Source organism: Muscardinus avellanarius (assembly GCF_963383645.1).
Source record: "Muscardinus avellanarius genome assembly, chromosome: 7".
Lineage (NCBI taxonomy): Eukaryota > Metazoa > Chordata > Mammalia > Rodentia > Gliridae > Muscardinus > Muscardinus avellanarius.
In genome coordinates, this window is record NC_137793.1 from 108,491,586 (window position 1) to 108,514,546 (window position 22,961).

General features: G+C 40.7%; 1 protein-coding gene across 2 annotated transcripts in view; it reads right to left on the bottom strand.

Moving 5' to 3' along the window:
* RASAL2 (RAS protein activator like 2) overlaps positions 1-22,961 on the bottom strand; it is a gene marked incomplete at both ends in the record, with an annotated part of 325,911 nt that overhangs the window by 160,051 nt on the left and 142,899 nt on the right. For both annotated transcript variants that reach the window (XM_080699623.1, XM_080699622.1), the window contains 2 exons: positions 5,162-5,285; positions 21,176-21,303. In XM_080699623.1, coding sequence (XP_080555749.1) covers positions 5,162-5,285; positions 21,176-21,303 — 252 coding nt within the window. The remainder of the gene's footprint in view (positions 1-5,161; positions 5,286-21,175; positions 21,304-22,961) is intronic.

Below are 22,961 nucleotides of genomic sequence, written 5' to 3' on the forward strand. Positions count from 1 at the left end.
TAGAATAGTACTACACTGTTTCAATTATTGTAGCTTTATATGGTTTGAAATCAGAAAATATATATATCTTCTAGCTTTGTTCTTTTTCAAGATCGTTTTGGGTATCTAGAGTCCATATTCCATATCAGGATAGATTTTTTTTCTGAAAAATAAATATATAAATATAAGATAGTTTCACCTAAAAAAATAGAAAAAAAAAATTCTCTGGTAAGAAAGTAAAAAGAAATATTGAAATGTTATCTTTAAGTCATAAAAAGCTTGGTATCAGACCAAAAAAAAAAAAGATTCTCATTACTAGTTTATACTAGTTATACTAAGGCTAATCTTGATGTTAGTAGACTAAGTCTTGTTGTTTTCTACTACCTTGACTTGGTCTATGGAATTTCTAGACAAATTTTAGTTATACTAAGGCTAATTCTGTCTAACAGATGGGGCAGGGCTAAAGCTAAAGTTTAAATAATCAACATTCTTGCCGGGTGTGGTGGCGCACACTTGTAATCCCCGCACTTTGGAGGCGGAGACAGGTGGATCGCGCTGGTTCGGAGCCAGCCTCGCTGGCTTAGGAGACCCTGTTTCCACATAAAGTTAAAAAATAGGTCTGGGAGTGTAGTCCGGAGGTAGAAGGGCTTCCAGGAACCCCAGTACCACCCCCCCAAAAAAAAAATCAACATCCTTTAGTAATTTTGATCAAAAGGCTTATCCTTCATGATAATTTTCATAAATGCCTTGGAGAAGATATTCTGCTTTAATATTAATTTCTTCAAAGACTCCTCAGGTTTTTGTCACTTAGATCAATTTAGGAAAGGATAGGTATAAGGTTGGCTTTTATCAGAGTTCCTCCAATTTGATTTTTCTTGGTGTTTTACTTTTTTTTTTCTTTGACTTCTTTAGTTACATGAACGTGAAAATTCTACACAGCTAGTTCTGAATCTAAAAGGCATTCCTAAGGCATATTTTGTCAAATTGTAATTTAAATAGTATGTAAAGGCATACTATGTCAAATTATTGTTTAAATATTATTTAAATATTTAAATATACTATAGGGTTATTGAGAACCCTGTAGTAACAAAACAGATTTACAAAGCATCATTTGGTTTTTAATTCAGAGAGCCTCTAAGTAATACCATGGGTAACTTTAATATTTAACCACAGCACAGCAGAAGCATGCGAGTGCTGAGGCTCGAGTTACTACATGTTTGGCTTTGAACATACTAGTTCAATCTGAACTTTCTGTTTGAAAGTCAAGAAAGCCTTGCACTTATGAATGTTAAGCATTTTCTAACTAAATTAGTTTTATTACATTTTAATTTCTTACTATTTTTTATATTTTGTGATGCTGGAGATTGAACTACCTCCAAACCACACTCCAGCCCTTTTATAAAAATTATTATTTTTCACTTCTGAAACAGGGTCTCAAAAAAAAAAAAAAAAAGAAAGAAAGAAAAGAAAGAAAAAGAAAAAGAAAAAGAAATAGGGTCTTGCTAGGTTGCTGAGGCTTGACTTGAACCTAAGATCTTCCTGTCTCAGCCTCCCAAGTACTAAGATGACAGGTGTTTGGTACCAGGTCAAGCCAACTCAAGGAGTTCTTTTGTTTTAAGTACTAAGGATTGAACCCAGGGACAAACTACCTCTGAGCTACACCCTCAGCCCCTCCCTCCGTTTTGGTTTGCTTTGAAACAAGGTCCCATTAGGTTGCTGAGAGTCCCCCTGTGTTTCTGAGTCTATCCTGGAACCTGTGATCCTCCAGCTCAGCCTCCCCAGTACCAATGCCACCATGCCTGGCTCAATGAATTCTTACAAAGTGGACACACCTGTGTAACCCCTTGCCAAGTCAACAAATAGAACATCACTAGCAATTCCAGAAACTGCTTTATATTTCTCCCAGTTGCTACTATTTTCTCCCCAAACTAACCACTGTTTTGACATTTAACATCACTGATTGGTGTTGCCTGTTTGGAGATTTATACAAATGGAATTCTAGATTGTGCAGTATTTTTAATCTACTCTTTAACAAATTCTTCAAACCTCTTGCTCATTTTTCTACCAGAAAGTCTTTATATAAACTGGATAAAAGTTTCCTGTTCATTATAGGTTCATTTATAAGTATATTCTCCTACTCTGTAGTTTATTTTTCACTCTCTTAATGGTATCTTGATTAATATAATTTTTAATCCAATAAAGTCCAATTTATTGATTATTATAATTATGATTAATTTTTTATATTCTGTTAAAGAGAGCTTAATCTCTCCAAGACCAGGGAAATATCGCACCATAGTATTTCTGGAAGCTTTATTGTATTACTTTTTGTGTTTAGGTCAATGAGGCACTTGGAATTGATTTTGTATATGGTGCAGGGTAAAGGTCAAGTCCCCACAACCCCTCATGAAGATCTCTGACTGACCCAGCACCAATGAATGAGAAGACTCTCTCTTCACCACTGCTCCACAGGGCCCCGTTGGTCACACCAAAAGTCAACACACACGTGGGACCATCTCAGGACTCTCCATTCAGTTTCATTAGTCTGTCTGTTTATTCTTATACTTACACCATGCTGTAGTTTTAAAACAGATCTTGATGTTAGCAGACTAAGTCTTCTTGTTTTCTACTACCTTGGCTTGGTCTATGGAATTTCTAGACAAATTTTAGAATCAACTTACTAATTTGTGTGTAGGTATGGAGGAATATCATGTTGTAATTTTGATCTTGAGAACTAAAAGATAATATTGTCTTCTAATGCATGATCATGGGATAGTCCTTCATTTGTTCAAATATTGTTTATTTTCCTCAATTATGTTTTATAGTTTTCTAAATGTCTCACACATCTCTCAGTAGATTTATTTCACTAAGTATTTACCTTGTGATGCCATGAAAAGTGACATATTTAAAACTTTTCATTCCTGCTTATTGCTATGTAGACATATTAGCAGAGATTAAAATAATTTTAATGTACTTTTATATATTAACATCTTGTTTCTACATGAATTCATATTATCTTACCAAAGTACATAAAAAGTCTTCTAAAATTACATAACTTCTAAAATTACATAAAAGACATAATTTTTTCCTTCATATAGACTAGCATAAAATGTTACACATAAAGAAGTAATTCAATTAATGTGTGTGTGTGTGTGTGTGTGTGTGTGTGTGTGTGTGTGTATGTGTGTGTGAGAGAGGGGGGGGGTACACACTGGGGATGGATGGAACTCAGGGATGGATGGAACTCAGGGACTCTACCTCCAGGCTATACTCCCAGACATATTTTATATTTTATTTGAAAACAGGGTCTCACTATGTTGCTGAGAGCCTCACTAAGTAGCTGAAGCTGGCTTCAAACCTATACAATCCTCCTGTCTAAGCCCCCCAAGTTCTGAGATTAAAGCATGCACCACCACACCTTGACAGCAGGAAATTATGCCAAAAAAACAAGTCACCAGGACATAAAAAATAGAACAAAGGAATAATGATCTAATTCAAGGCTAAATTGGCATGTAAGGAAGAATGGTTCTAGAAATAGTCCTTTTCCCTCTTATCATTATGAGTAGAGCTGCTAGTGCTGATTTAGGACAGCTACTCTGCATGAGTCAGGTTGGGGACCAGACTTTTCAAAGACAAAGACATAGGACTGGCTCTAGACCAGATGCCTTTGACCCTCAATTGTTTTTGAGACCAGTACTGGAAGACTACAGACATCTGGCAATTTACTATATAGTTCTCTCTCTTCTATAACATTATAATAATTTTTAGGTTATGTTTTACTTCTTCAAAATCCAAAGTTTTGTGGATCAAAGCTAAAATGTTCACAGTTTTCCACAGAAATGGCAAAGACAATTATGAACACATCACAAATAGTGAGAGAAAAGGACCTGAAGAAAGGTCACTGTAAACCAGCTTAACGTGTGTGAATTATTAATGCGTGTGGAACATAAACAGGCTACGAAATGCTTACACCCACACAGGATTACACCTGAACTGTTTCAACACATATTAAGGGACAAAAATAAAATAAAATAAAATAAAAATATCACTTCAAACATAAACCTTTGGGGAAATATTTCATACCAGAACAATTTCTTGAAAGGCAACAACTATTACAGAACAATAGCGAAAGGATGCCAGCTCACAAGAGTTCTGAGCTCCATTAGAAAATGAAGAAGAAGGGACAACCCAAACCCAAATCCTGATTTTAGAAAACCAAAACCACAGAAAACCAAAACCACATGTTGGCCACCATAGAGATAACTGACGATTATTTTTCTCTGTCAAGTGTCTATGGCTAAGTGTCTATGATTCACAACGCACATAATAAGCAGCAATGCAAAGCACCAACACTCTTCCCAAATTTTCAAATTTCTGCATTATTTGAAATTGTATAATCCTTAAATTATCCAACTAATGTAATTATTTAAATATCTACTGTTAAAAATAAAATACCCAATGCAGCACAACACACTTGGTGAAATAGGGAAAGAGCTAGCTGCTCTGATTCTGGCACGCATTTCTTTGGTATGTAGGAAGTAAAGGGGGGTGTTCCCTTGGAGGACCTGTGGTGCTGCTACGGACCACGTCCTGGGCCTCCCATGTGTTCAGCTTGTGTTCTATATGCATAATCTGACATGAAGTTTTAAAAACTGCTCCTTCTGTCATCACTTCAACCATGGCTCTGAAAAGAAGTTATGCGGAACATGAAGAGTTAGCTTAGGTAAATCAGCCCAGCCTGACATTCTCACATAAGACAGCATCAGTAGCATCAGTAACTATGTCAACAGGGCATGTCTAAACCGCTCAATCCTAAGTTCCTATCCCCACCCCACCTCCTCACCAACGTCCCTATGGGTACCAGTACTTCAACAGGACCAGCAACGCGCTCTCAAAATGTAGGGCTGAGCAATACACACAGACGCAGCATGTCATCCAGCCTGCCTAGGAACGAATCACAACCTTACTAGCTAGAGGCCACGTGAATTCTACCTCTGGAAAATAACTTGGTCCTCACTAGGTTACTAAGAACAGAGAACTCTAACGGCATCTATCTCTGGGCTAACTTACTATCAGTTTCAAAGCACTTACTTAACAAGGGAACACAGGATGTTTTGTTTTACTGTAACATTATCAAGTCCACAAATTATCCAATAAGATCTAGGAATTTCTTTTATTAGCTTACCCAGTTTAGTGGTGCCCTCTTGTGGGTACTCAGGAAACTGACCCTCGGAGGGGACGCTGACGGTTCTCCTCAGGCACCGCCCTTTGGTGGAGTCTGTCTGTTCCTGTCCTCCTTCCCCAGGTACCTAGTGGAGCAAGGGGAAGAGAGATGAGACTTCATAGTGGCCTTGCCAAACCACCCTGTGGCTGCATAAACTTTGCAGTTAGTGAAATGAGAAGAGTAAGGCAGCAGAAATGTCAAAATAAAGAATACACAACACGGTACTGCCAACCCTTTATCAGGAAGGTTATCTTTCTTTAAAAAAAAAAAAAAAGCCTGAAAGATCAGGAAAGGTGAGTATGTAAATGACTTATACAAAACATGCCTAACCGTCCAAGAATGAACCTGCCCTGGGAACTCTGGAAACAGAATAAACACCCACATAAATCAAAAGCTTCTTTATCAGAAACTGGTTCACAAGCTCTAATTTTACTCACTGTTCAAAAAGGTAAACAGAAATTGAAGTTGACCAGGAGGATTTTGCTTCAAAATTATCTTAAAAGGAAGTAGTTTTCCTAGAGGAAAGTAGTAAAATCACCCAAATTTTCTTCACTTTTAGAATCAAGTACATTTTCAGTAAAAACTTGTAGAGATACCTACATAAAATGGCATATTTTCTTTCAAAGATGAGGATGTTTTATAATCCTAAAAATTATATTTCCTGGCATGGTTTCAGGAACATATCAAGTGGAATTTGAGCTATGAATTATTGTAAAAAAATTCTAATGCCAATAACTGTATTTTGTGTATGTGTGGTACTGGGGATGGAACCCAGGGGCTTTGTATCTCTGGGGTATACTCCCAGACCTATTTTATATTTTATTTGAAAACAGGGTCTCACTAAGTTGCTGAGAGCCTCACTAAGTAGCTGGGGCTGACTATGAACCTGAGAGATACTCCTGTCTCAGCCTCCCAAGTATTGGGATTACAAGTGTGCACCACCATGCCCAGCCCAATAACTATATTTTAAAGCTTTTCTTTTCTTTCTTTTTTTTTTTGGTGGTACTGGGGATGGAACCCAGGGACCTTCTACCTCCAGGCTACACTCCCTGACCTATTTTATATTTTTTATTTGGAAACAGGGTCTCTTAAGCCAGCGGAGGCTGGTTTTGAACCTGCGTGATCCTCCTGTCTCAGCCTCCCAAGCGCGGGGAATTACAGGCATGCGCCACCACACCCGGCTAAAGCTTATCATTTTAAAGGTTATCACTGTAGAATAATGAGATGGCTCTAAGTTTCCTTGGGGTTTTTTTTTTGTCATTTTTTGTTGTTGTTTGTGGTTTTGGTATAGTAGTTTTATCTGTGGGGATTATGTTCCAAGGCTCCCAACGGATGCTTGAAACCATAGATGATACCTGTATATGTTATGCTCTTTTTCTGTACATATACATGATAAAATTATCATAAGTTACAGTAAAATATGACAATAATAAAATAGGTATAACAATATACTATAATAAAAATGACATGTATGTTCCCTGTATCCCTCACCCCATATTCCAAACTATTCATTGTGCTTTCACCTTTTCATGTAAAGGAAGCACTTTTACTCTCCTTGGTATGTCTGAATTGCTGGCATCCCTACTCTTGCGCTTTGTGGTTAAGTAAACTAAGAGTTGCTTGAACACAAGCACTGAAAAACACCTTGACAGTTGAGCTGATAACCAAATGCCAACCAAGTGACCAAAAGGAAATGGGGTCATATAAGGTGTGGGTCTGCTGCACAAAGGGATGACTCACAGCCAGCATGAGGAAGCAGGCTGGCATGCTAGCTCAACTACACAGAACAGTGTACAATTTAAAACTTATGGATTGTTTATTGCTGGAATTTTCCGTTCAAGATTTTTGAACTGCAGTTGACCACAGGTAATTCAAACTGTAAGAGGAAAACCACAGAAAAGGGGGAAACTAGTGTAATGCTAAATTTGAGGGTAATGGACAAATACTTTTTTGTGGAGTGTGGTGCTGGGGATAGAGCCCAGGGGCTTTCTACCTCAGGGCTACACTCCCAGACCTATTTTTAATATTTTGTTTGAAAACAGAGTCTTTCTAAGTTGTTGAGAACCTCATTATGTAGCTGAGGCTGGCTTCGAGCCTGCACGATCCTCCTGTCTCAGCCTCCCAAGTACTGGGATTACAAGCATGCGGCCACCATGCCCAGCAACAAATACTTTTTATATTTATATTTTGTTAGTATTACCAGAAGAAATAATTTTATTACTAACATCTTTTTTTATAGTAATGAGGATTGATCCCAGAGACATTCTATCTCTGAGCTAAACCCCCAGCCCTGGTTTTTTGTTTTGTTTTGTTTTGTTTTTAAATTTTGAAACAAGGTCTCACCAAGTTGCAAGGGCCTAAGTTACTGAGCATATGGCAAACCTGTGATCCTCCTGTCTCAGCCTCCTCAGTACAGGATTACAGGTGTGCACTACCACACCCTGCTTATTAGTAACATCTAAAATAGTTACGTAAAGTGTATCAGTAATCACAGGTTCTAATTTCTTATGACTCCTGAATTGTTTTCAACAAATTTCAATAATGACTAACATTTAATTCTTACTGTGTACAAATCTAGGGAATTTGTGGGTGTTACATTATGAAGGTGGCATTTTAGTTATCCCCTTTTTAGAGAAGATGAATGACTTATTTTTCAAATGATTCCAGTAGGCATGCATCACATTGACTGATCTAGAAAACTGGGACAGACGCAGGTTTAAATGTGCCTGCCTTGCCTCAGCAATCCAACTCCTGCGACTCAAGTCGGAGAGGATAAAGGGGAAGCTGTCTGTCAGTGAGAACCCGAGGAGCAACACCTCTGTGAGCACTGTAAATTTTCAACTTATTGAACTAAATATTTCCCCTCTCCTCGTTATCATGAAGTTACTCTTCTGCACACTGAGAAATTGAAGGGCAGAATTAAGAAAGATAGGCCGGGCGTGGTGGCGCACACTTGTAATCCCAGTGCTTGGGAGGCAGAGACAGGAGGATCGCGCAGGTTCAAAGCCAGCCGCGCTGGCTTAGGAGACCCTGTTTCCAAATAAAATATAAAAATAGGTCTGGGAGTGTAGCCCGGAGGTAGAAGGACTTCCAGGAACCCTGGTACCACCAAAAAAAAAAAAAAAAAAATTAAGAAAGATAAATTTGTAAATAGCTGAAGCCACATGATAGCACTAGTACAGGCGCAAACGATCCCAAAGTCCTGTGTAATACAAAACTTCATGAACAGTCATCTAAGTCATCCATCCCTTTCAGGATGGAAATTATATTATCTCTACTTAATAATTGAAACAGTAGCACTGAAAGGTTAAACAGCTCCCTCCTATTACAAAAGGCGAAAATGCTATTCTCTACTTGCTATAAAAGTGGAAAGAAAGGGAATGAATTAGAAAAGAAAATATCTGATCTTTGAGCAAACAGTTGAATCTAAATAAATGTAACTATTCTGATAGTGTTCTAAAAAGGCCTATTATTGAACTGATATTATGTTCTACCTTTAAAAAGCTAGTAATTTCTATGGTGTTTTCTAAAGAGATTTTTTTCCCTTGAGAAATGTATCAAGGCCATATCCATGAAAGAGGGAGAATGGATTCTTATCATCTGCTATATCTCTACCATATCTAAGGGGAAAATAAATAAAATATACAAAAGCTCTTTTGGGCCTAAAATTCACTCACAGTAATTTACTCAGAGTTTTCATGTAAGCCAGGTGTAGTGGATGCCTGCAATCCCAATGCTTGAGAAGATGAGAAAGGAGGGTCTCAGGTTCCAGTCCAGCTTCTCTCAGCAACTTGGAGAGGCCCTCAGCAACTTAGTGAGACTTTGTTTCAAAATAAAAAATATAATAGGGCTGGGGGTAATAGCTGAGGGGTAGAACACCCCTTGTTCAATCCTCAGTACAAAAAAAAATTAACGTAGACTCTTAATTTCCGATTGTCGAAATTTAAAATATGATTAATGGTTTTACTTAAAGTTTCATTCTTAGTGGTCTTTTAAAGCATTTTACTCCAGACTCAGGATATAAGGGAACATGGTGACTTTATTCTATACTTAAATTTCTCAAAACATTTTACTTTTATAAAAATATGGATTGCTTTTTAGCTAAAAAGTTTTTAAAGATATCAATCTACTCCTTTAAAATTGGAGACCTGCAAATGAATCGAGTTAGAGTTCACAAAGACCTAGGTGTTCAGTTGAAGAGAGTTTCCCAAGAGCAATTTTCTCTATTCTCACTGCCCTAATTTACTTGCCGAGGTCACATTTAGTTGTTTACACTGAATTGCTTCTAAAAAGTTATATATCTTCCAGGTTCTATAATGAAAGCATTTTTTAACATTTCTTTGGCCTTATCCTGAGCTTCTTTCACTTAAAAAAATCAAGTACTTTCACTTTATTCTATTTTAGAGAAGTAGAAAATAGAGTAAATGGCGTCTTGGGTACCTAAAATGTGTTAACAAAATCAAAATGAATCTTGTTCCTAGGCCTTCTTTGTTAATTCTGAACCATTCATGACCATAAAAGGGTACAGTGATACACATAATATATACATATACATACATACCTGTGTACCTTCTGCAAAGTTTTTTTTCATTTTATTTAGTTATAGAGTCATATGGAAATTAATTTCAATTCAATCAGAACTAATTTACATTGAATAGCCAGGTATGGAAATTAATTTTTTTTTTTTTGGTGGTACTGGGGTTCCTGGAAGCCCTTCTACCCCCGGGCTACACTCCCAGACCTATTTTTTAACTTTTTTATGTGGAAACAGGGTCTCTTAAGCCAGCGAGGCTGGCTCCGAACCAGCGCGATCCTCCTCTCTCCGCCTCCCAAGCGCGGGGATTACAAGTGTGCGCCACCACGCCTGGCAGAAAATTAATATTTTTATACTACCATCTAAAACCACTTCTCAGTTATTGTTTTCCTAAAGAATGTTAAAAAGATGCTCAAGTCTACTGTATCCTTAAAAGTGCTTTAAAATCCTTTTAAAGAAAAGGAAACACCTCAACTTTTCTATATCCTTAAGGCAGTGGTTCTCAAAGCAAATGTGGTCCAGGTACCAGCAGGGTCTGTATAACTGGGGAGCATGTTACAATCTCACATTCTGGGGCTGCACCTAAGACCTGCTGAATGGGGAACTCTGAGGGTGGAGCTCAGCAACCTGTCTCCAGGAGCCTCGGGCTGATGCTGATGCTGATGCAGATGCAGATGCAGATGCTGACTAACTACGGCTGAGAGCCAGTGACTGGCGGTGTGTTCTCGCTCCTCCCTATTACACCTAGGCAACGTGTCCTCTACAATAGAGGCTCTCAACCTTGACTGAAAAGTATAACCACTAGGAGAGGGGAATTTTAAGTATACCAATGCTTACCCCACTCCCAAACACGCTAGACAGGAAATGTTGAGGACCATGGATCTATTCTCAGCATCTCAGCTCTAACCATTTATCAGTCCTTGGCCAGCAGTACCAAGTGTAGAGGCATACATAAGTCACTTAGCTTTATTAAACCTCAATTTCTGCATTCTTGAGGCACAATTTTAATGGTAATTCCCTGGATTCCTGAGGTGGAAAGGTTTTAAAGAAGTCATTCACTGGCAAGATTAAGCCTCTATCATTGCTTAGCACAACCATGTGTATGTTATAGCTCTGTAGTTGTTTTCTGGAAAGCCTGTATAGTCTTTCCTGTCAAATGTTCAGCGCAGCTCTTGGCCAAAGGCCCTGTGGCATCTTCCAAGCCGACCGCAGCTTCTCCAGTACAGCATTCTTGTCTCTACTCCCCAGCTCAGGAGGACACCGCACTCTGCCCGGACTCCAGACTCCTGTGCTCCAGCTGGAAAACGAGACGCAGCAGCGAGCCGGGCACTGATGGCCAAACTCCCATGGCAGCTTCTTCGTGGTTTCTGCCTCTGATGTCATGGCCCTTTAACACACACACTTATCAAAATAGTTTCCAAAGTGGAGGCATGTCATCTTGGGTTTTAGAACCCTTCGCTGGTTCTCCTTTGTTCTAGCAGTAGTTTTCAATGAAGTGGTGATAAGTTGTGGGTGAGTGGACCCACACACCTTTGTGCCTCAACCAGAGCATAACTCTAGGTTTATATGTTGTACAGGGCTGCGGCATAAGCTCTTCTACAATGAAAGGCTTCTTCTGTACAAGGGGGTTCAGAGCCACTATTCTCTAAAGTGAACAATCCCTTACAGATTACATCAGGTTTCCCACAATCTGGCCACTGTCCTACATGTAACAGTCCTGGAGCAACACATTGCTTGTGTTTTCCCAATATATCTCCTACTTCATAGTCCAATGCCTTTGCTTAGTTTATTCTCTCAGACTGAGATGTTACCCCTGACTTTCTTTCCTATTCTACAACTGGCAGAAAAACTATTCACCTTAGGGTTTAGAGCAGACACTGCCTCCAACACTGCCTCTTTGGGAGTCTTCTTAGAAACTGTCCTCCTCTACCAATTCTCTCAAGGAAGGAGAAGATACAATCTCCTATAATTTCCCCCAATGATATATCTTTCCCTGTAACTCTACTTATTCTACTGAATTATTGAAAAAAAAATTTTTTTTTACAGTACTGGGAATGGAACCCAGAGGCATTCTACCTCCAATTACACCCCCAGTCCTTTTTTTGGGGGGGGGCAGGTCTGTGGATGGAAACCAGGGGCATTCAACCTCTGAGCTATACCCCTGCCCTGTTTTTTTAATTCTTTATTTTGAAATAGGGTCTCACTACGTTGCGGAGGGCCTCACTAAGTAGCTTGAGGCTGTCCAAGAACTGCGATCTTCCTGTCTCAGCCCCCCAAATGGTGGGATTACAAGCATGCGCCACCACGCCCGGCTATCCCAGTCCTATTTTTTTATTCTTTATTTTGAAACATGGTCTGAGTTTCACAAGGCCTCTCTAAGTAGCTGAGGCTGTCCGTGAACCCAGATCCTCCTTTCTCAGCCTCCCAAATGCTGGGATTACAAGCGTGGGCCCATACCCAACTTCTGAATTATTGAATTATTCACTTCTGCAACTGATTCCATTTAACAGTGTGTGTATATTGCCAGCCGATCCACAAATTTTAAAATAGCTCCCAATTACAAACAAGTGAATGAGTTTTTGATAAGTAGAGATGAAGGCCATTTTAGGCAAACAAAAAAGCATAACATCAGCTAAGAAGTTGGTAAGCACACAACTTTTTGTTGTTGTTGTTTTGGAACAAGGAATAGGCCAATTTGGCTACAATTTCTTAAGGGCACTAAGTGAAGTAGATCACGGAAATATATTCCAGCCATGCCTGATTCAGGGAGCATCCAGACATCACTCACGGTTCTAGATCTGAATCTAGGGCGGGGATCTACCCTCCTCTCTTCCAACATGTCCTATGGACTGGTATGTGTAATACACTCCTCTGTTCAATCTCTTCTTTCATTAAGCTACCCGTGGTAATTCCCATCGCCAGTGGTATTTAATGATGCACTCAGATCACGGGTCTTTAGAATATATGGATTTCTTTCTCTTTATACTACCCAGTTTACTTGTGTTACTCATCAAATGTCGCTTTTAAACTTTTTATCTTATTTCCATTACTAATGTTTTATGCGTGAGAAAGAGGAAAGAAGAACTGTGTTTTATTCTTTGCAACCCCTAACACAGTAAATGCACACACAGGGACACATTACACATCTGCTGTATGACTTAAAAGCGGTTCTCAGTGAAATATGCTGTGGGTAGTTAACCTTAGGATAATTAATAGTTAATTGACAGGTGCTTGAATAAAGCCAGACTATTATTTTCATCAAGATATCTGAGTATAAGTACTGTTTTGAAGAAATCAAGAAAAATGTGTTAAGATATTTTCAAACTGCATTGTGACTGCCTTGCTGCCCACAAAAGTAGTGTCCAGAAAGAAGAGTGTGCGTTAAGAAAAATGGAGCCAAATCTTCCCTTTGACTTTCTCTTGCCAAAAGATACAAACTCAGCTTTCTTTTGTATTTCTGTACTGGGTGCCCCTGACAGCGGTTCAGTCTTTTCTACCATCCCCTCAACTCCTGACTCTCTGATGAACTTGGCCTTATCTTTTGGAAGCAAAATGGATTCCAAATGGTCTTCTCTGCTCTCTTTGAACGGGCCTGGCAGCAAGCCAGGAGGGCCTTTGCTTTGCGCCACACGAGTGCACTTCATAGAAACAGCGCCGATTTGGCTCAATCTGCGTGGAGCAATTTACTGACCCAGTGAGTCACTTCTCAAGGTGACTCTCGCCAAATTCTCTTTCAGTATCCTGCCCAGTTCTACCCTTCTGTTACATCCCCAAATTGGTAATCAGTTATTTAACGTTCTTCTCATGTCTATCTCTCACACACTTTCCCCTGATCTAAAAAGAAAGCATAATTAAGAGACAGCCTTAAAAGACCCACATACCAACTTAATACACAAGTGATACTTAGTCCCCCACATTACAGCAGCACCTAAGGATTCCGCTTAAATCCTTGCTGAATCCCCTGAATTGGCTTTTACCACAGCAATAAATATCCCCATAATTAGTTGACGAGGGTTTAAAACAATCTTTTCAGATCATTTTAGTATGAAATTCCTTAAAATTTTCATTTCAAGAAATTCTAAATTAGTTAATGCAAAATTCCAAGGACAAGAAATATATTCTTAGGTGGGAATGGTGGTACATGCCTGTAATCCCAGGTACTCCAAAGGCTGAGACAGGATCCCAAGTTCAAGGCCAGGCTGGGCAGTCTGGAAAGGGCTTGCCTCACAATAAAAAATGAAAAGAACTAGGGATATACAGCATCACTGGGCTCAATCCCCAGTACACCCCCAACACACACAAAGTTATATTATTTGTCATTCTTAGGTGTGGGTGAAAGGTATTCCAATCATTCCATAAAGAATCTATGTTCAATCTTTTCCTGTAATATAAGTTACAGAATAAAAACTTATCACTCAAGTAAAAGCTACAGGAACAGCTTCACATTTTCTTTACCTAACAACTTAATTCAACTTAGTTCTGAATGCTGGCAGAACTGGTGGTGCACGTCAGCATTTGGAAGGCGAAGACAGGAGGATCGTGGTTCGCAGACAGCCTCAACTACTTAGTGAGGACCTTTGCAACTCAGTGAGACCTGTTTCAAAATAAAGAATAAAAAAAAATAGGGCTAGATTTGTAGCTCAGAGGTAGAAATGCTCTCAGGTTCCATTCCCAGTACTGGAAAAAAAAAATAATAATAATGGCAGAACATAACTACTGGTCTCTGGCCACTAAAGCATATTTGCAAACTATCTGTAAACTTGTCACACCTTCTCTTCCCTTACTTGGTTTCCTGCAGTAATCTCCTAATTCATCTGCTTCCTTCCACTCTCTTCCACTCATTTTTCCGTATGATGAACAGTTACTCATCTAAGTAGCAAATCTGATGATGTCATTGCCCTGATAAATACTCTCCATGATCTAGATTCTTTGCAGAATAAAATACAAATTCCTCATCATGGCCTCTAAGGTTATTATGTGGTTCTTATCAGCTATTGTTTTTCTTCTTGAAAACTACGTTCCAAACATTCTGAACATTTTGCATCTTGCCAGGATATGTTTCTTGACTTTGTATTCTTGTACATGCATGGAATGTCCTTCTTTCCTACATAGCCCAAGCTTTAATTTCTTTATCAAAAACCTTTTTGGTATTCTATACTTCACTCTGTAACCCACCCCACCAATGCCTCACTTAATTTTTCCCTAGAAGTATATTACCTAAAAAAAATTATGGTGCCAGATATGGTGGTACATGCCTATAATACCAGCACTTGGGATGCTGAGACAGGAGGAGTACAGATTTCAAGTCAGCCTCAGCAACTGAGTGAGGTCCTCTGCAACTTAGCAAGACCCTGTTTCTGAGTAAAAAATAAAATTGGTCTGGGGTGTAGCTCAAAGGTAAAATGCCCCTGAAGTTCAATCTCCAGCACCACAAACAAAGCAAAACAAAACCTATTTATGTAAAATCCACATAGCATAAAATTAAGTTTTAAAGTGAATAAATTCAGTGACATTTAGTACATGTAAAACTACCATCTCTATCTAGTGTCTAATAATTACTATAACTTTGAATTTACCTGAGATACTCCATTAAACTGCATTTCTGCGACCGAAATACTCTACATATAATAGATGCTAAAAAAAAAGACAGAATCATTATGGAAAAGAGATGCTCAATAATAAATAAGAAATTCAACTGCGAAAAGAACCTTATGAACTGTTTTTCTCCTCTTTGTATTACTTTTATTAGAAAAGCAAGAATGCCCTGGGTGGGCTTATGCTACAGTGTGGACCTTAAAGGCCCCTGGAAGCCCACATATTTAGAGGCTTTGTCCCCAGTCCAGGGTGCTATTGGGGGGAGGTGGGGCTTGGTGACAGCTCTTCTAAGTCGCTGGGGGGCTGCCCTGGAAGAGAGTGGAGGGACCCAGGCCCTTCTTCTTCGTCCTCTCTCCACTGCTTCTTGGACATGAGTGGTTTTTCTCTGTCACACATTCTGAATAGGATACGTTGCCTCCCCAGGCATTCAAAAGCAAGGGGCCAAGTGATCTTGGACAGAAACCTGTAAAACTGTGAGTGGAAATCAACCTTTTCTCTTGATTCATTGCTAATCTCAGGTATTTATTACAATGATGAGAAGCTAACGTGGCTTATCATTGAAAAGATGGACAAGATCTCCTTTCAAGCTTATATTAAAGAAACTGATATTCTGGATCACACTATGATTCAAGGTGAGGGAGGTGAGTGAAGGTTGGCCTTCCTGGGTAGGTGATGTGTAAACAAAGAGCTAAAGGGTGAGAAAGCAAGTCATGCAAGTATGTGGGAAGAATGCTCCAGGTAGAAGGGAAAGCCATGACCAAAGCCCTGAGGCAGACGTGAGGAGGCGCTGTCTGGCCTTTGAAACTGGGGCGGAGGGAGAGGGGCCTCGGACCCTGTGGGAGGGAGGGTCCAGCGTGAGGCACAATGGGGATGGCCTTCAGATAGCCAAGTGCAGATGTGTAATGGCAGGTGAATATATGCGCCTAGGAGAGCTATGGAGCCCTTTACAGAACAGTAATGGCCAGCATTTAGAGGATAGTAAGCATGAAATCACCAAGGAGGTGAGGTCAAGGACTGATCTGGGAGGCCTTCCCAGGAGCGGATCTGAGAACGTAAGGAAAATCAGAAGAAGCGCGAACTCCGGGGGGCGGGGGGAAGAGTGTGGGTCATGGAAAGTCGAGAAAAGAAAGTGAGTGATTCAGGGAGAAGGAATGAGGGGCTGTTCAGTGCCACCACCACGGATGAAGAAGTGACCGCCGGACGCAGAGTGCGCAGGGCACTGCGCCTCACGCACGCCAGGGCAGATGGTGGGGTCAGGAATCTGGAGTGGCTTTCGGGGACAGTGAGAGGACAGGGATTAGACAACACGTTTAGAAGATTCAACAATTTTTGCTGTAAAGGTGAGAGAAGATACAAATAAAGCTAATACAGGCTTGTTTGTTAAAGATGGAAGAAATAATAGCCTGCTGATTGGAATGATCCGGCATGCATGAATGAAGATGTAAAATGGCTGGAAAGAACTGCTAATGACAGCCCCTGAGTAGATGGGCTGAGAAGAGGATCCTGGACAGCCAAGCACAAAGGCTGCAAGTCAGGGGCGGGGACAGCTGCTAGCAGGTATGGTAATGGAGTGTGGAAACTGCCATCCGGGCTTCAATTTTCTTAGTGAAGTAATAAGTGAAGCAATCAGTTCGAAGTGAAGATAACAAAGGGGTGAGAGGCTGAAGGAGAGGAGACGGTGAGGGGACGTCACCTCAGAACTCCTTCTGTGCTGGGCTTGTCAAAGGGCGTGGTCCGGGGTCCTAACTTCCTTCGGTAGGCCCTGCCTCCTAAAGGTTTCACCACCTCCCGATCACCTCTGCACACTGGCCTTTGGAGGACAGTTACGATCCAAACAACAACCAAGACCAAGACTAAACTGAGCCAGCACTTTACCAAAGTGCCGAGAGGCAGCGGGGAAGGCAAGGAAATGTGAGGAAATGGTTAGGACGGCCGAACGTGGAATTCAGGCTGATGGAGAGGCTGATGGAGACCTCCCAGGTCTCCCAGGTCTGAGAGGAAAGTGATAGGGTCAAGAGAGTAGTGGTACCCAGGAGTGAGAGAGCTGGGTCACAAGGTGGTTCCAGTCCGAGTCTTCTGTCAAAGAAACCTCCACACTGATCTCCATAGCAGCTGTAGTAATGTGCAGTCTCACCAGCAGTGTGTTAGAGTTCCCATTTCCCCACATCCTGGCCACCATTTATTATAGTTTGTATTCTTGATGATTGCCATTCTAACTGGAGTTAGATAGAATATCAGTGTAGTTTTGAATTTAATGATATTGAGCATTGTTTCATATTTTATCACTGTTTGAATTTCTTCTTTGAGAAGTATGTATTCAGTTCAACTGTCCATTTTTCAATTGAATTATTTGATTTTGTAGTGTTAAGTTTTTAAGTTCTTTATATATCCTCTGCTAGAGGAGTAGCTGGTAAAGATTTCGCCCATTCTGTGGCTCTCTCTTAACTAAACTCAGGATATTAGAGTGATACATGCATATCTATGTTTACCGCAGCACAACTCATAACAGCCAAACTATAGAACCAGCCTAGGCATCCATCAACAGATGAATAGGTTATAAAAATGTGGTACATTCCACACAGTGGAATTTTACTCAGCCACAGAGAGTAACAAAAAAATGTCATTTGCAGAAAAATGAATGGAACTAGAAAATATTATATAAGTGGGATTAGCCAAGTCTCATATGTGGAAGGTAGAGAAAAATTGGGGGAAAAAAGGGATTGCCAATAAATGAGGATAGGTAATAGTAGAACAATGGAATAGGACTTGGGGAGGGAAGAAGGAAAGGGAAATGAGAGACCTGATGAAGAAAACAGCTTAAATAATGCAATGTAAGCCGGGCGTGGTGGCACACACTTGTAATCCCAGCACTCGGGAGGCTGAGATAGGAGGACCGCACAGGTTCAATGCCAACCCCAGCTACTTAATGAGGCTCTCAGCAACTTAGTGAGACCCTGTTTCCAAATAAGGTATAAAAGGTCTGGAAATATAGTCCAGCGTTAGAAAAGTCCCTGGGTTCCACCCCCAGTACCACTCACACACACAAAATAATGTTATGTACATTTATAAAGTTAACAAAATCAATCTCAATAGCATGTAGAGGGAATGAGTGAGGAGGAATCTGGAGGGAAATGCACCAAGTGCTGTGTAATAGGAACACACATCATAAAAACCTAGAACTGAAATAGCTGTGGAGATAATGATAATGATCCAGAAAATAAAATTTTAAAAAATGAACAGGTGTGACAAGAGAAGATGGAGAAGTGGAGAATGACTTTAACAAGAGATCCAGAGTTTGAGCATGTCAGGGGGCAAGAAGACAAGACAGGAAACATCCATGAAAGGAGAAGACACCTACTGCAGGCAGCATGGTAGGAGTGCTGAAAGCAGCTGCCCCTTGATGACTCATGGATTGTGACCTCAGGAAAGACCTAGGGTCTCCTGAGACCAAGAAGTAAAGGGATCCCTCCTGAGAAGTGGTGGAAGCCACGGCTGGTTTTGCTAAGGATGGACCTGGGGTTATAGCAGGTAGAGTGAAGAGCTTCAAGAGAATAAGGGTCAGAAAAGGAGATATACTGAGCCACAGAGAGAGTAAGGCTCGGGGATGAGCGCTCCTAGGTGGCTGTGGCTACTTGTAGTGACTGGCATAAAAGAGGATAAAATATATAAGAAAATTATACTACATTTTAGAAAACTGTGATGGACAGGGGTATGCACGCGCGCGCGTGCGTGCGTGCGTGCGTGCGTGTGTGTGTGTGTGTGTGTGTGTGTGTGTGTGTGTTATTGGAAATTAAACCCAGGGGCATTCTGCCTCTTAGCTATAACTCGACCCTTTTTTATTTTCAAACAAGTTGCTGAGGGCCTTGCTATGTTGCTAAGGCTGACCTTAAACCCGTGACCCTCCTGTCTCAGTCTCCTATGTACTGAGTTTACACGCTGCCACTTCAGGGACAGTTACTTTATGGAGCAAAAGGGGCCCAGGTGTGGGTGACTCCATTGACCAAAAATATGCAATCAATGGACTCTCTCTTGGTTCTGGGCAAAGCAAGCTTCTTGATGTTGTTATCTATTCTAAAGCTACAGCACCAAACTGAATAAAATGCAGGTAAGGGTAAACAAATGGTAAACGATCTGCTTACATCACTCCTTGTTAATAGCTCTGATGAAAAATGGATGATGAGCAGGCCAGTTAAAATGAGCACTTTTGAACTGTATGTTTATTCAAGTTGAATAATTAGAAGTCGTCTATACTAATATTTATTTGTTCTACCAACTTTTATTATCAATCTACTTAACACAGCAACACATACAAGACTGTTCTAGAAAGGTTAATCTTCATTAAGCTTTCCTTTTTATTTTTTATTTTTGATATTGGGAATTGAATCCAGTGGCATTCTACCTCCAAACTACATTCCCTAGCCCTTTTTAAATTTTTAATTAATTAATTAATTTTTATTTTTTCTATTTTTATTTTTTGCGGTACTGGGGATGGAACCCAGGGGCGTTGTACCTCCGAGCTACGCTCCTAACCCTATTTTTTTATTCTTTATTTTAAAACAGGGTCTCACTAAGTTGCAGAGGGCCTCACTAAGTAGCTGAGGCTGGCTGTGAATCTGAGATCCTCCTAAGTACTGGGATTACAAGCTTGTGCCACCACGCCCGGCCTTTTTTCTTTTCTTCTTCTTCTTCTTTTTTTTTTTTTTTTGAAACAGGCTCTTGCTAATTTGCCGAGGGTCTCATGAAGTGGCTGAGAATGGCCTCAAACCTATGATCCTCCTGTCTCAGCCTCCCAAGTACTGGGATTACAGGTGTGCACCATCACGCCCAGCTGGATATGTACTTAAATGAGGGCCTCAGTATCAGATATTTTCTTCTTCCCATTATACCTCTTTTTGTCAAGATCAGAGTCACTTTTATGTGGTAGAGATAGATAATTTTATGGCTACACCAAACCAGAATGATATTAATCACCAATAAGCAAATAAACAATATAGATGTGGAAAGATGTGTATGCTAAAGCAGTCTGGGTGATAAAGCAGTATCAGCATGTTGTAAGCTCAGGAACGTGCACCTAGAGCTCGCTGTTTGTGTGGGTGGTACGCTGCTGCCTCTCGAGGCCTGCTCTCCCCTCCGCTCTTCACTCTTACGTTGTGTTTGAGTAAGCTGACCTCTGGGAAACATATCAAAGAAGCTAGACTTGGCTAATAGGAACACTGGCAGGAAATCTGAAAGCAGAAGGGAGCTGAAATGTTCATCTCCTATTTCTCCTCACGGGCCCTTTGTGTTTTGGTAGAGGCTGGGCTCCTTTTTGTATAAACGCTGCGGCTGTCGTGCAGCCGCTCACACACCTACAATTCTCTGGGTGCCGGAAGTCTTGCTTTTTCCTTTCTTGACCTGAAGTTCTAGGGGTGTATGTGCTTTCTGCTACTGCTGGGTCACAGGTGCTTCATGACCCTTGGTGTTGCCACGGCACCCGCAGATGGTCCCCTCATTAAAACTCTTTCCATTCTTCCACTGAATATTCCAACTATTTTTGTTAGAACCTAGGGCGCAAAAATCTCTGGTAGCCATTTCAGGCCGTTTGTGAGGCTGAGTCTACATGCTCCAATCCTTTCTCATTCCATTAACTCAGTATTTCTTTTACTGTTCCTCGGTGAAAAACCCAGCCCTGTCTCATGGAGCTCACCGCTTCATGGCAATAGCACGTCACTATGAAATGAGCAGTCCTTTAACTCAAGCTTTGTGATTGCTAAACCTCTGTGTGTACAGTGCGACTTGTTGAGACGCAGATTGACGACGAGGTAGTTCCAGGAACCTGCTCAGAGGAGGGGCTAGCTCGCACGCACCTCCTTCTCCTTGTTGAGCAGCACCAGCTGGCTGTCCGTGAGGATGCAGTACTTGCGCTCCCATGTTGTCGTCTCAGTGTAGGGCGACTGGCCACAGGACAGACGGTGGGTGGGTGGCCCTTTCACATCTGTGTGATGAGAGAGAAACACAGAAGTGGCAAATCACTGTCATGCCTGGTAAGCCGGTATCTCAAATATAAGATTGGTCGACGTCAAGTTAACAAAGAAGTCTAAATGTGAATCTCAATGGTAAACTGAAAATTTCCTTTTAAAACAGTACTCTGCAATACACAAAAATTGGTCCTATGCTCTGCAGAGAAGAGGGGCTGAAACACTCTAGAAAGAACTGTTAGCGCCACTGCATATAAAATGTGTAGGGGAGGATGCTTCAGGGCTAAACCAGTGTCATTTAGAATAAAGAGGTGGGGGCGGTTCACACACAAGAACAAAAGACAGAGCTTCTAGTCTTTAGGAGGAAGATGTGTCAGACGGACGCTCTGAGAATAACCCAGAATTGAGTGAATGAAGTTACTGGAAGCCTAGGTCTATAACAGCTTTACACTTGTAAGAGCTGGAAATGTTCAAATAATAGCATCATATTACCACTAGAGGCCAGTAAGATCTTAGAAACCCAGAAAATGTTCTCCAGGAGAAATCTAAATATATCACCATGGTATTGCTTAGAGATGGAGGTAGCTAATATCGAAGCAGAATGTCTCAACCATTCCCAAATACCTCATTTCTATTTAAATACCTCGTTTCTTTTTAAAGTGGCTCCTATTACCTTTGTTACTTTAGTTTTTAAAATATAAACTGTTCATTGCTTCGGGCTATTGTGCAACTTGGAACATACCCTACTCTTAAATACACATTAGAGCCATTAAATAAAACTTTTATGACAGTTCAATATATATTAAAAGTTCTTTAGCCACAAAGGACTAATTCCTCACAGGAATATACTGCAGTAATCATTCAAAATGCATTATTTATTACCATTTACTTATCATGCTAAAGAAGCAACTCAAATTGAGGGGATTAGAAAAGAACGCCAGCCAAGGCAGAGCTGTGAGGCGTGAGTGAGCACATCAGGACCATGAAAGGCTGCTTTTCACTATCATTGCTCTTTGCAGACTTTCTTATTACAGGATGACAAAGTATTACAGGTATTAACTTCAGTATATTCAAATGATTTCCTAGATGTCTTATGCTGTAACTATCCAAAGAGCCATAAGTGCTGGGCATGGCGGTGCACACCTGTAATCCTAGCACCTGGGAGTCTGGAACAGGAGGATCAAAGGCTCAAGGCCAGCCGCAGCAACTTAGTGAGACCCTGTTTCAGAATAAATAAAAAGGGCTGGGGGTGTGGCTCAGAGGTAGAATGGCCCTGCTTTCAACCTCCGTACAAACAAATGACAACACAAAAGAGGCATAATTGTAGCCAAGTTTCTGTAGAAAGCAAGAAGTCAGCAGTCACAGCAGTCGGGTTGTGTCTGCTCACATCCTCCTGTGTGTTTAATATTACCATCACTGCCCCTCTAGCTCACTCCTTACCCTCTATCTAAACTTGTTGGTGGGCGTAGTGGCGCACGCTTGTAATCCCTGCGCTTGGGAGGCTGAGCCAGGAGGATCGCAAAGGTTCGAAGCCAGCCTCAGCTACTTAGTGAGGCTCTCAGCAACTTAGTGAGACCCTGTTTCCAAATAAAGTAGAAAATAGGTCTGGGAGTATAGCCCGGAGGTAGAAAAGCCCCTGAGTTCCACCCCCAGTACCAAAATATAAATAAATAAA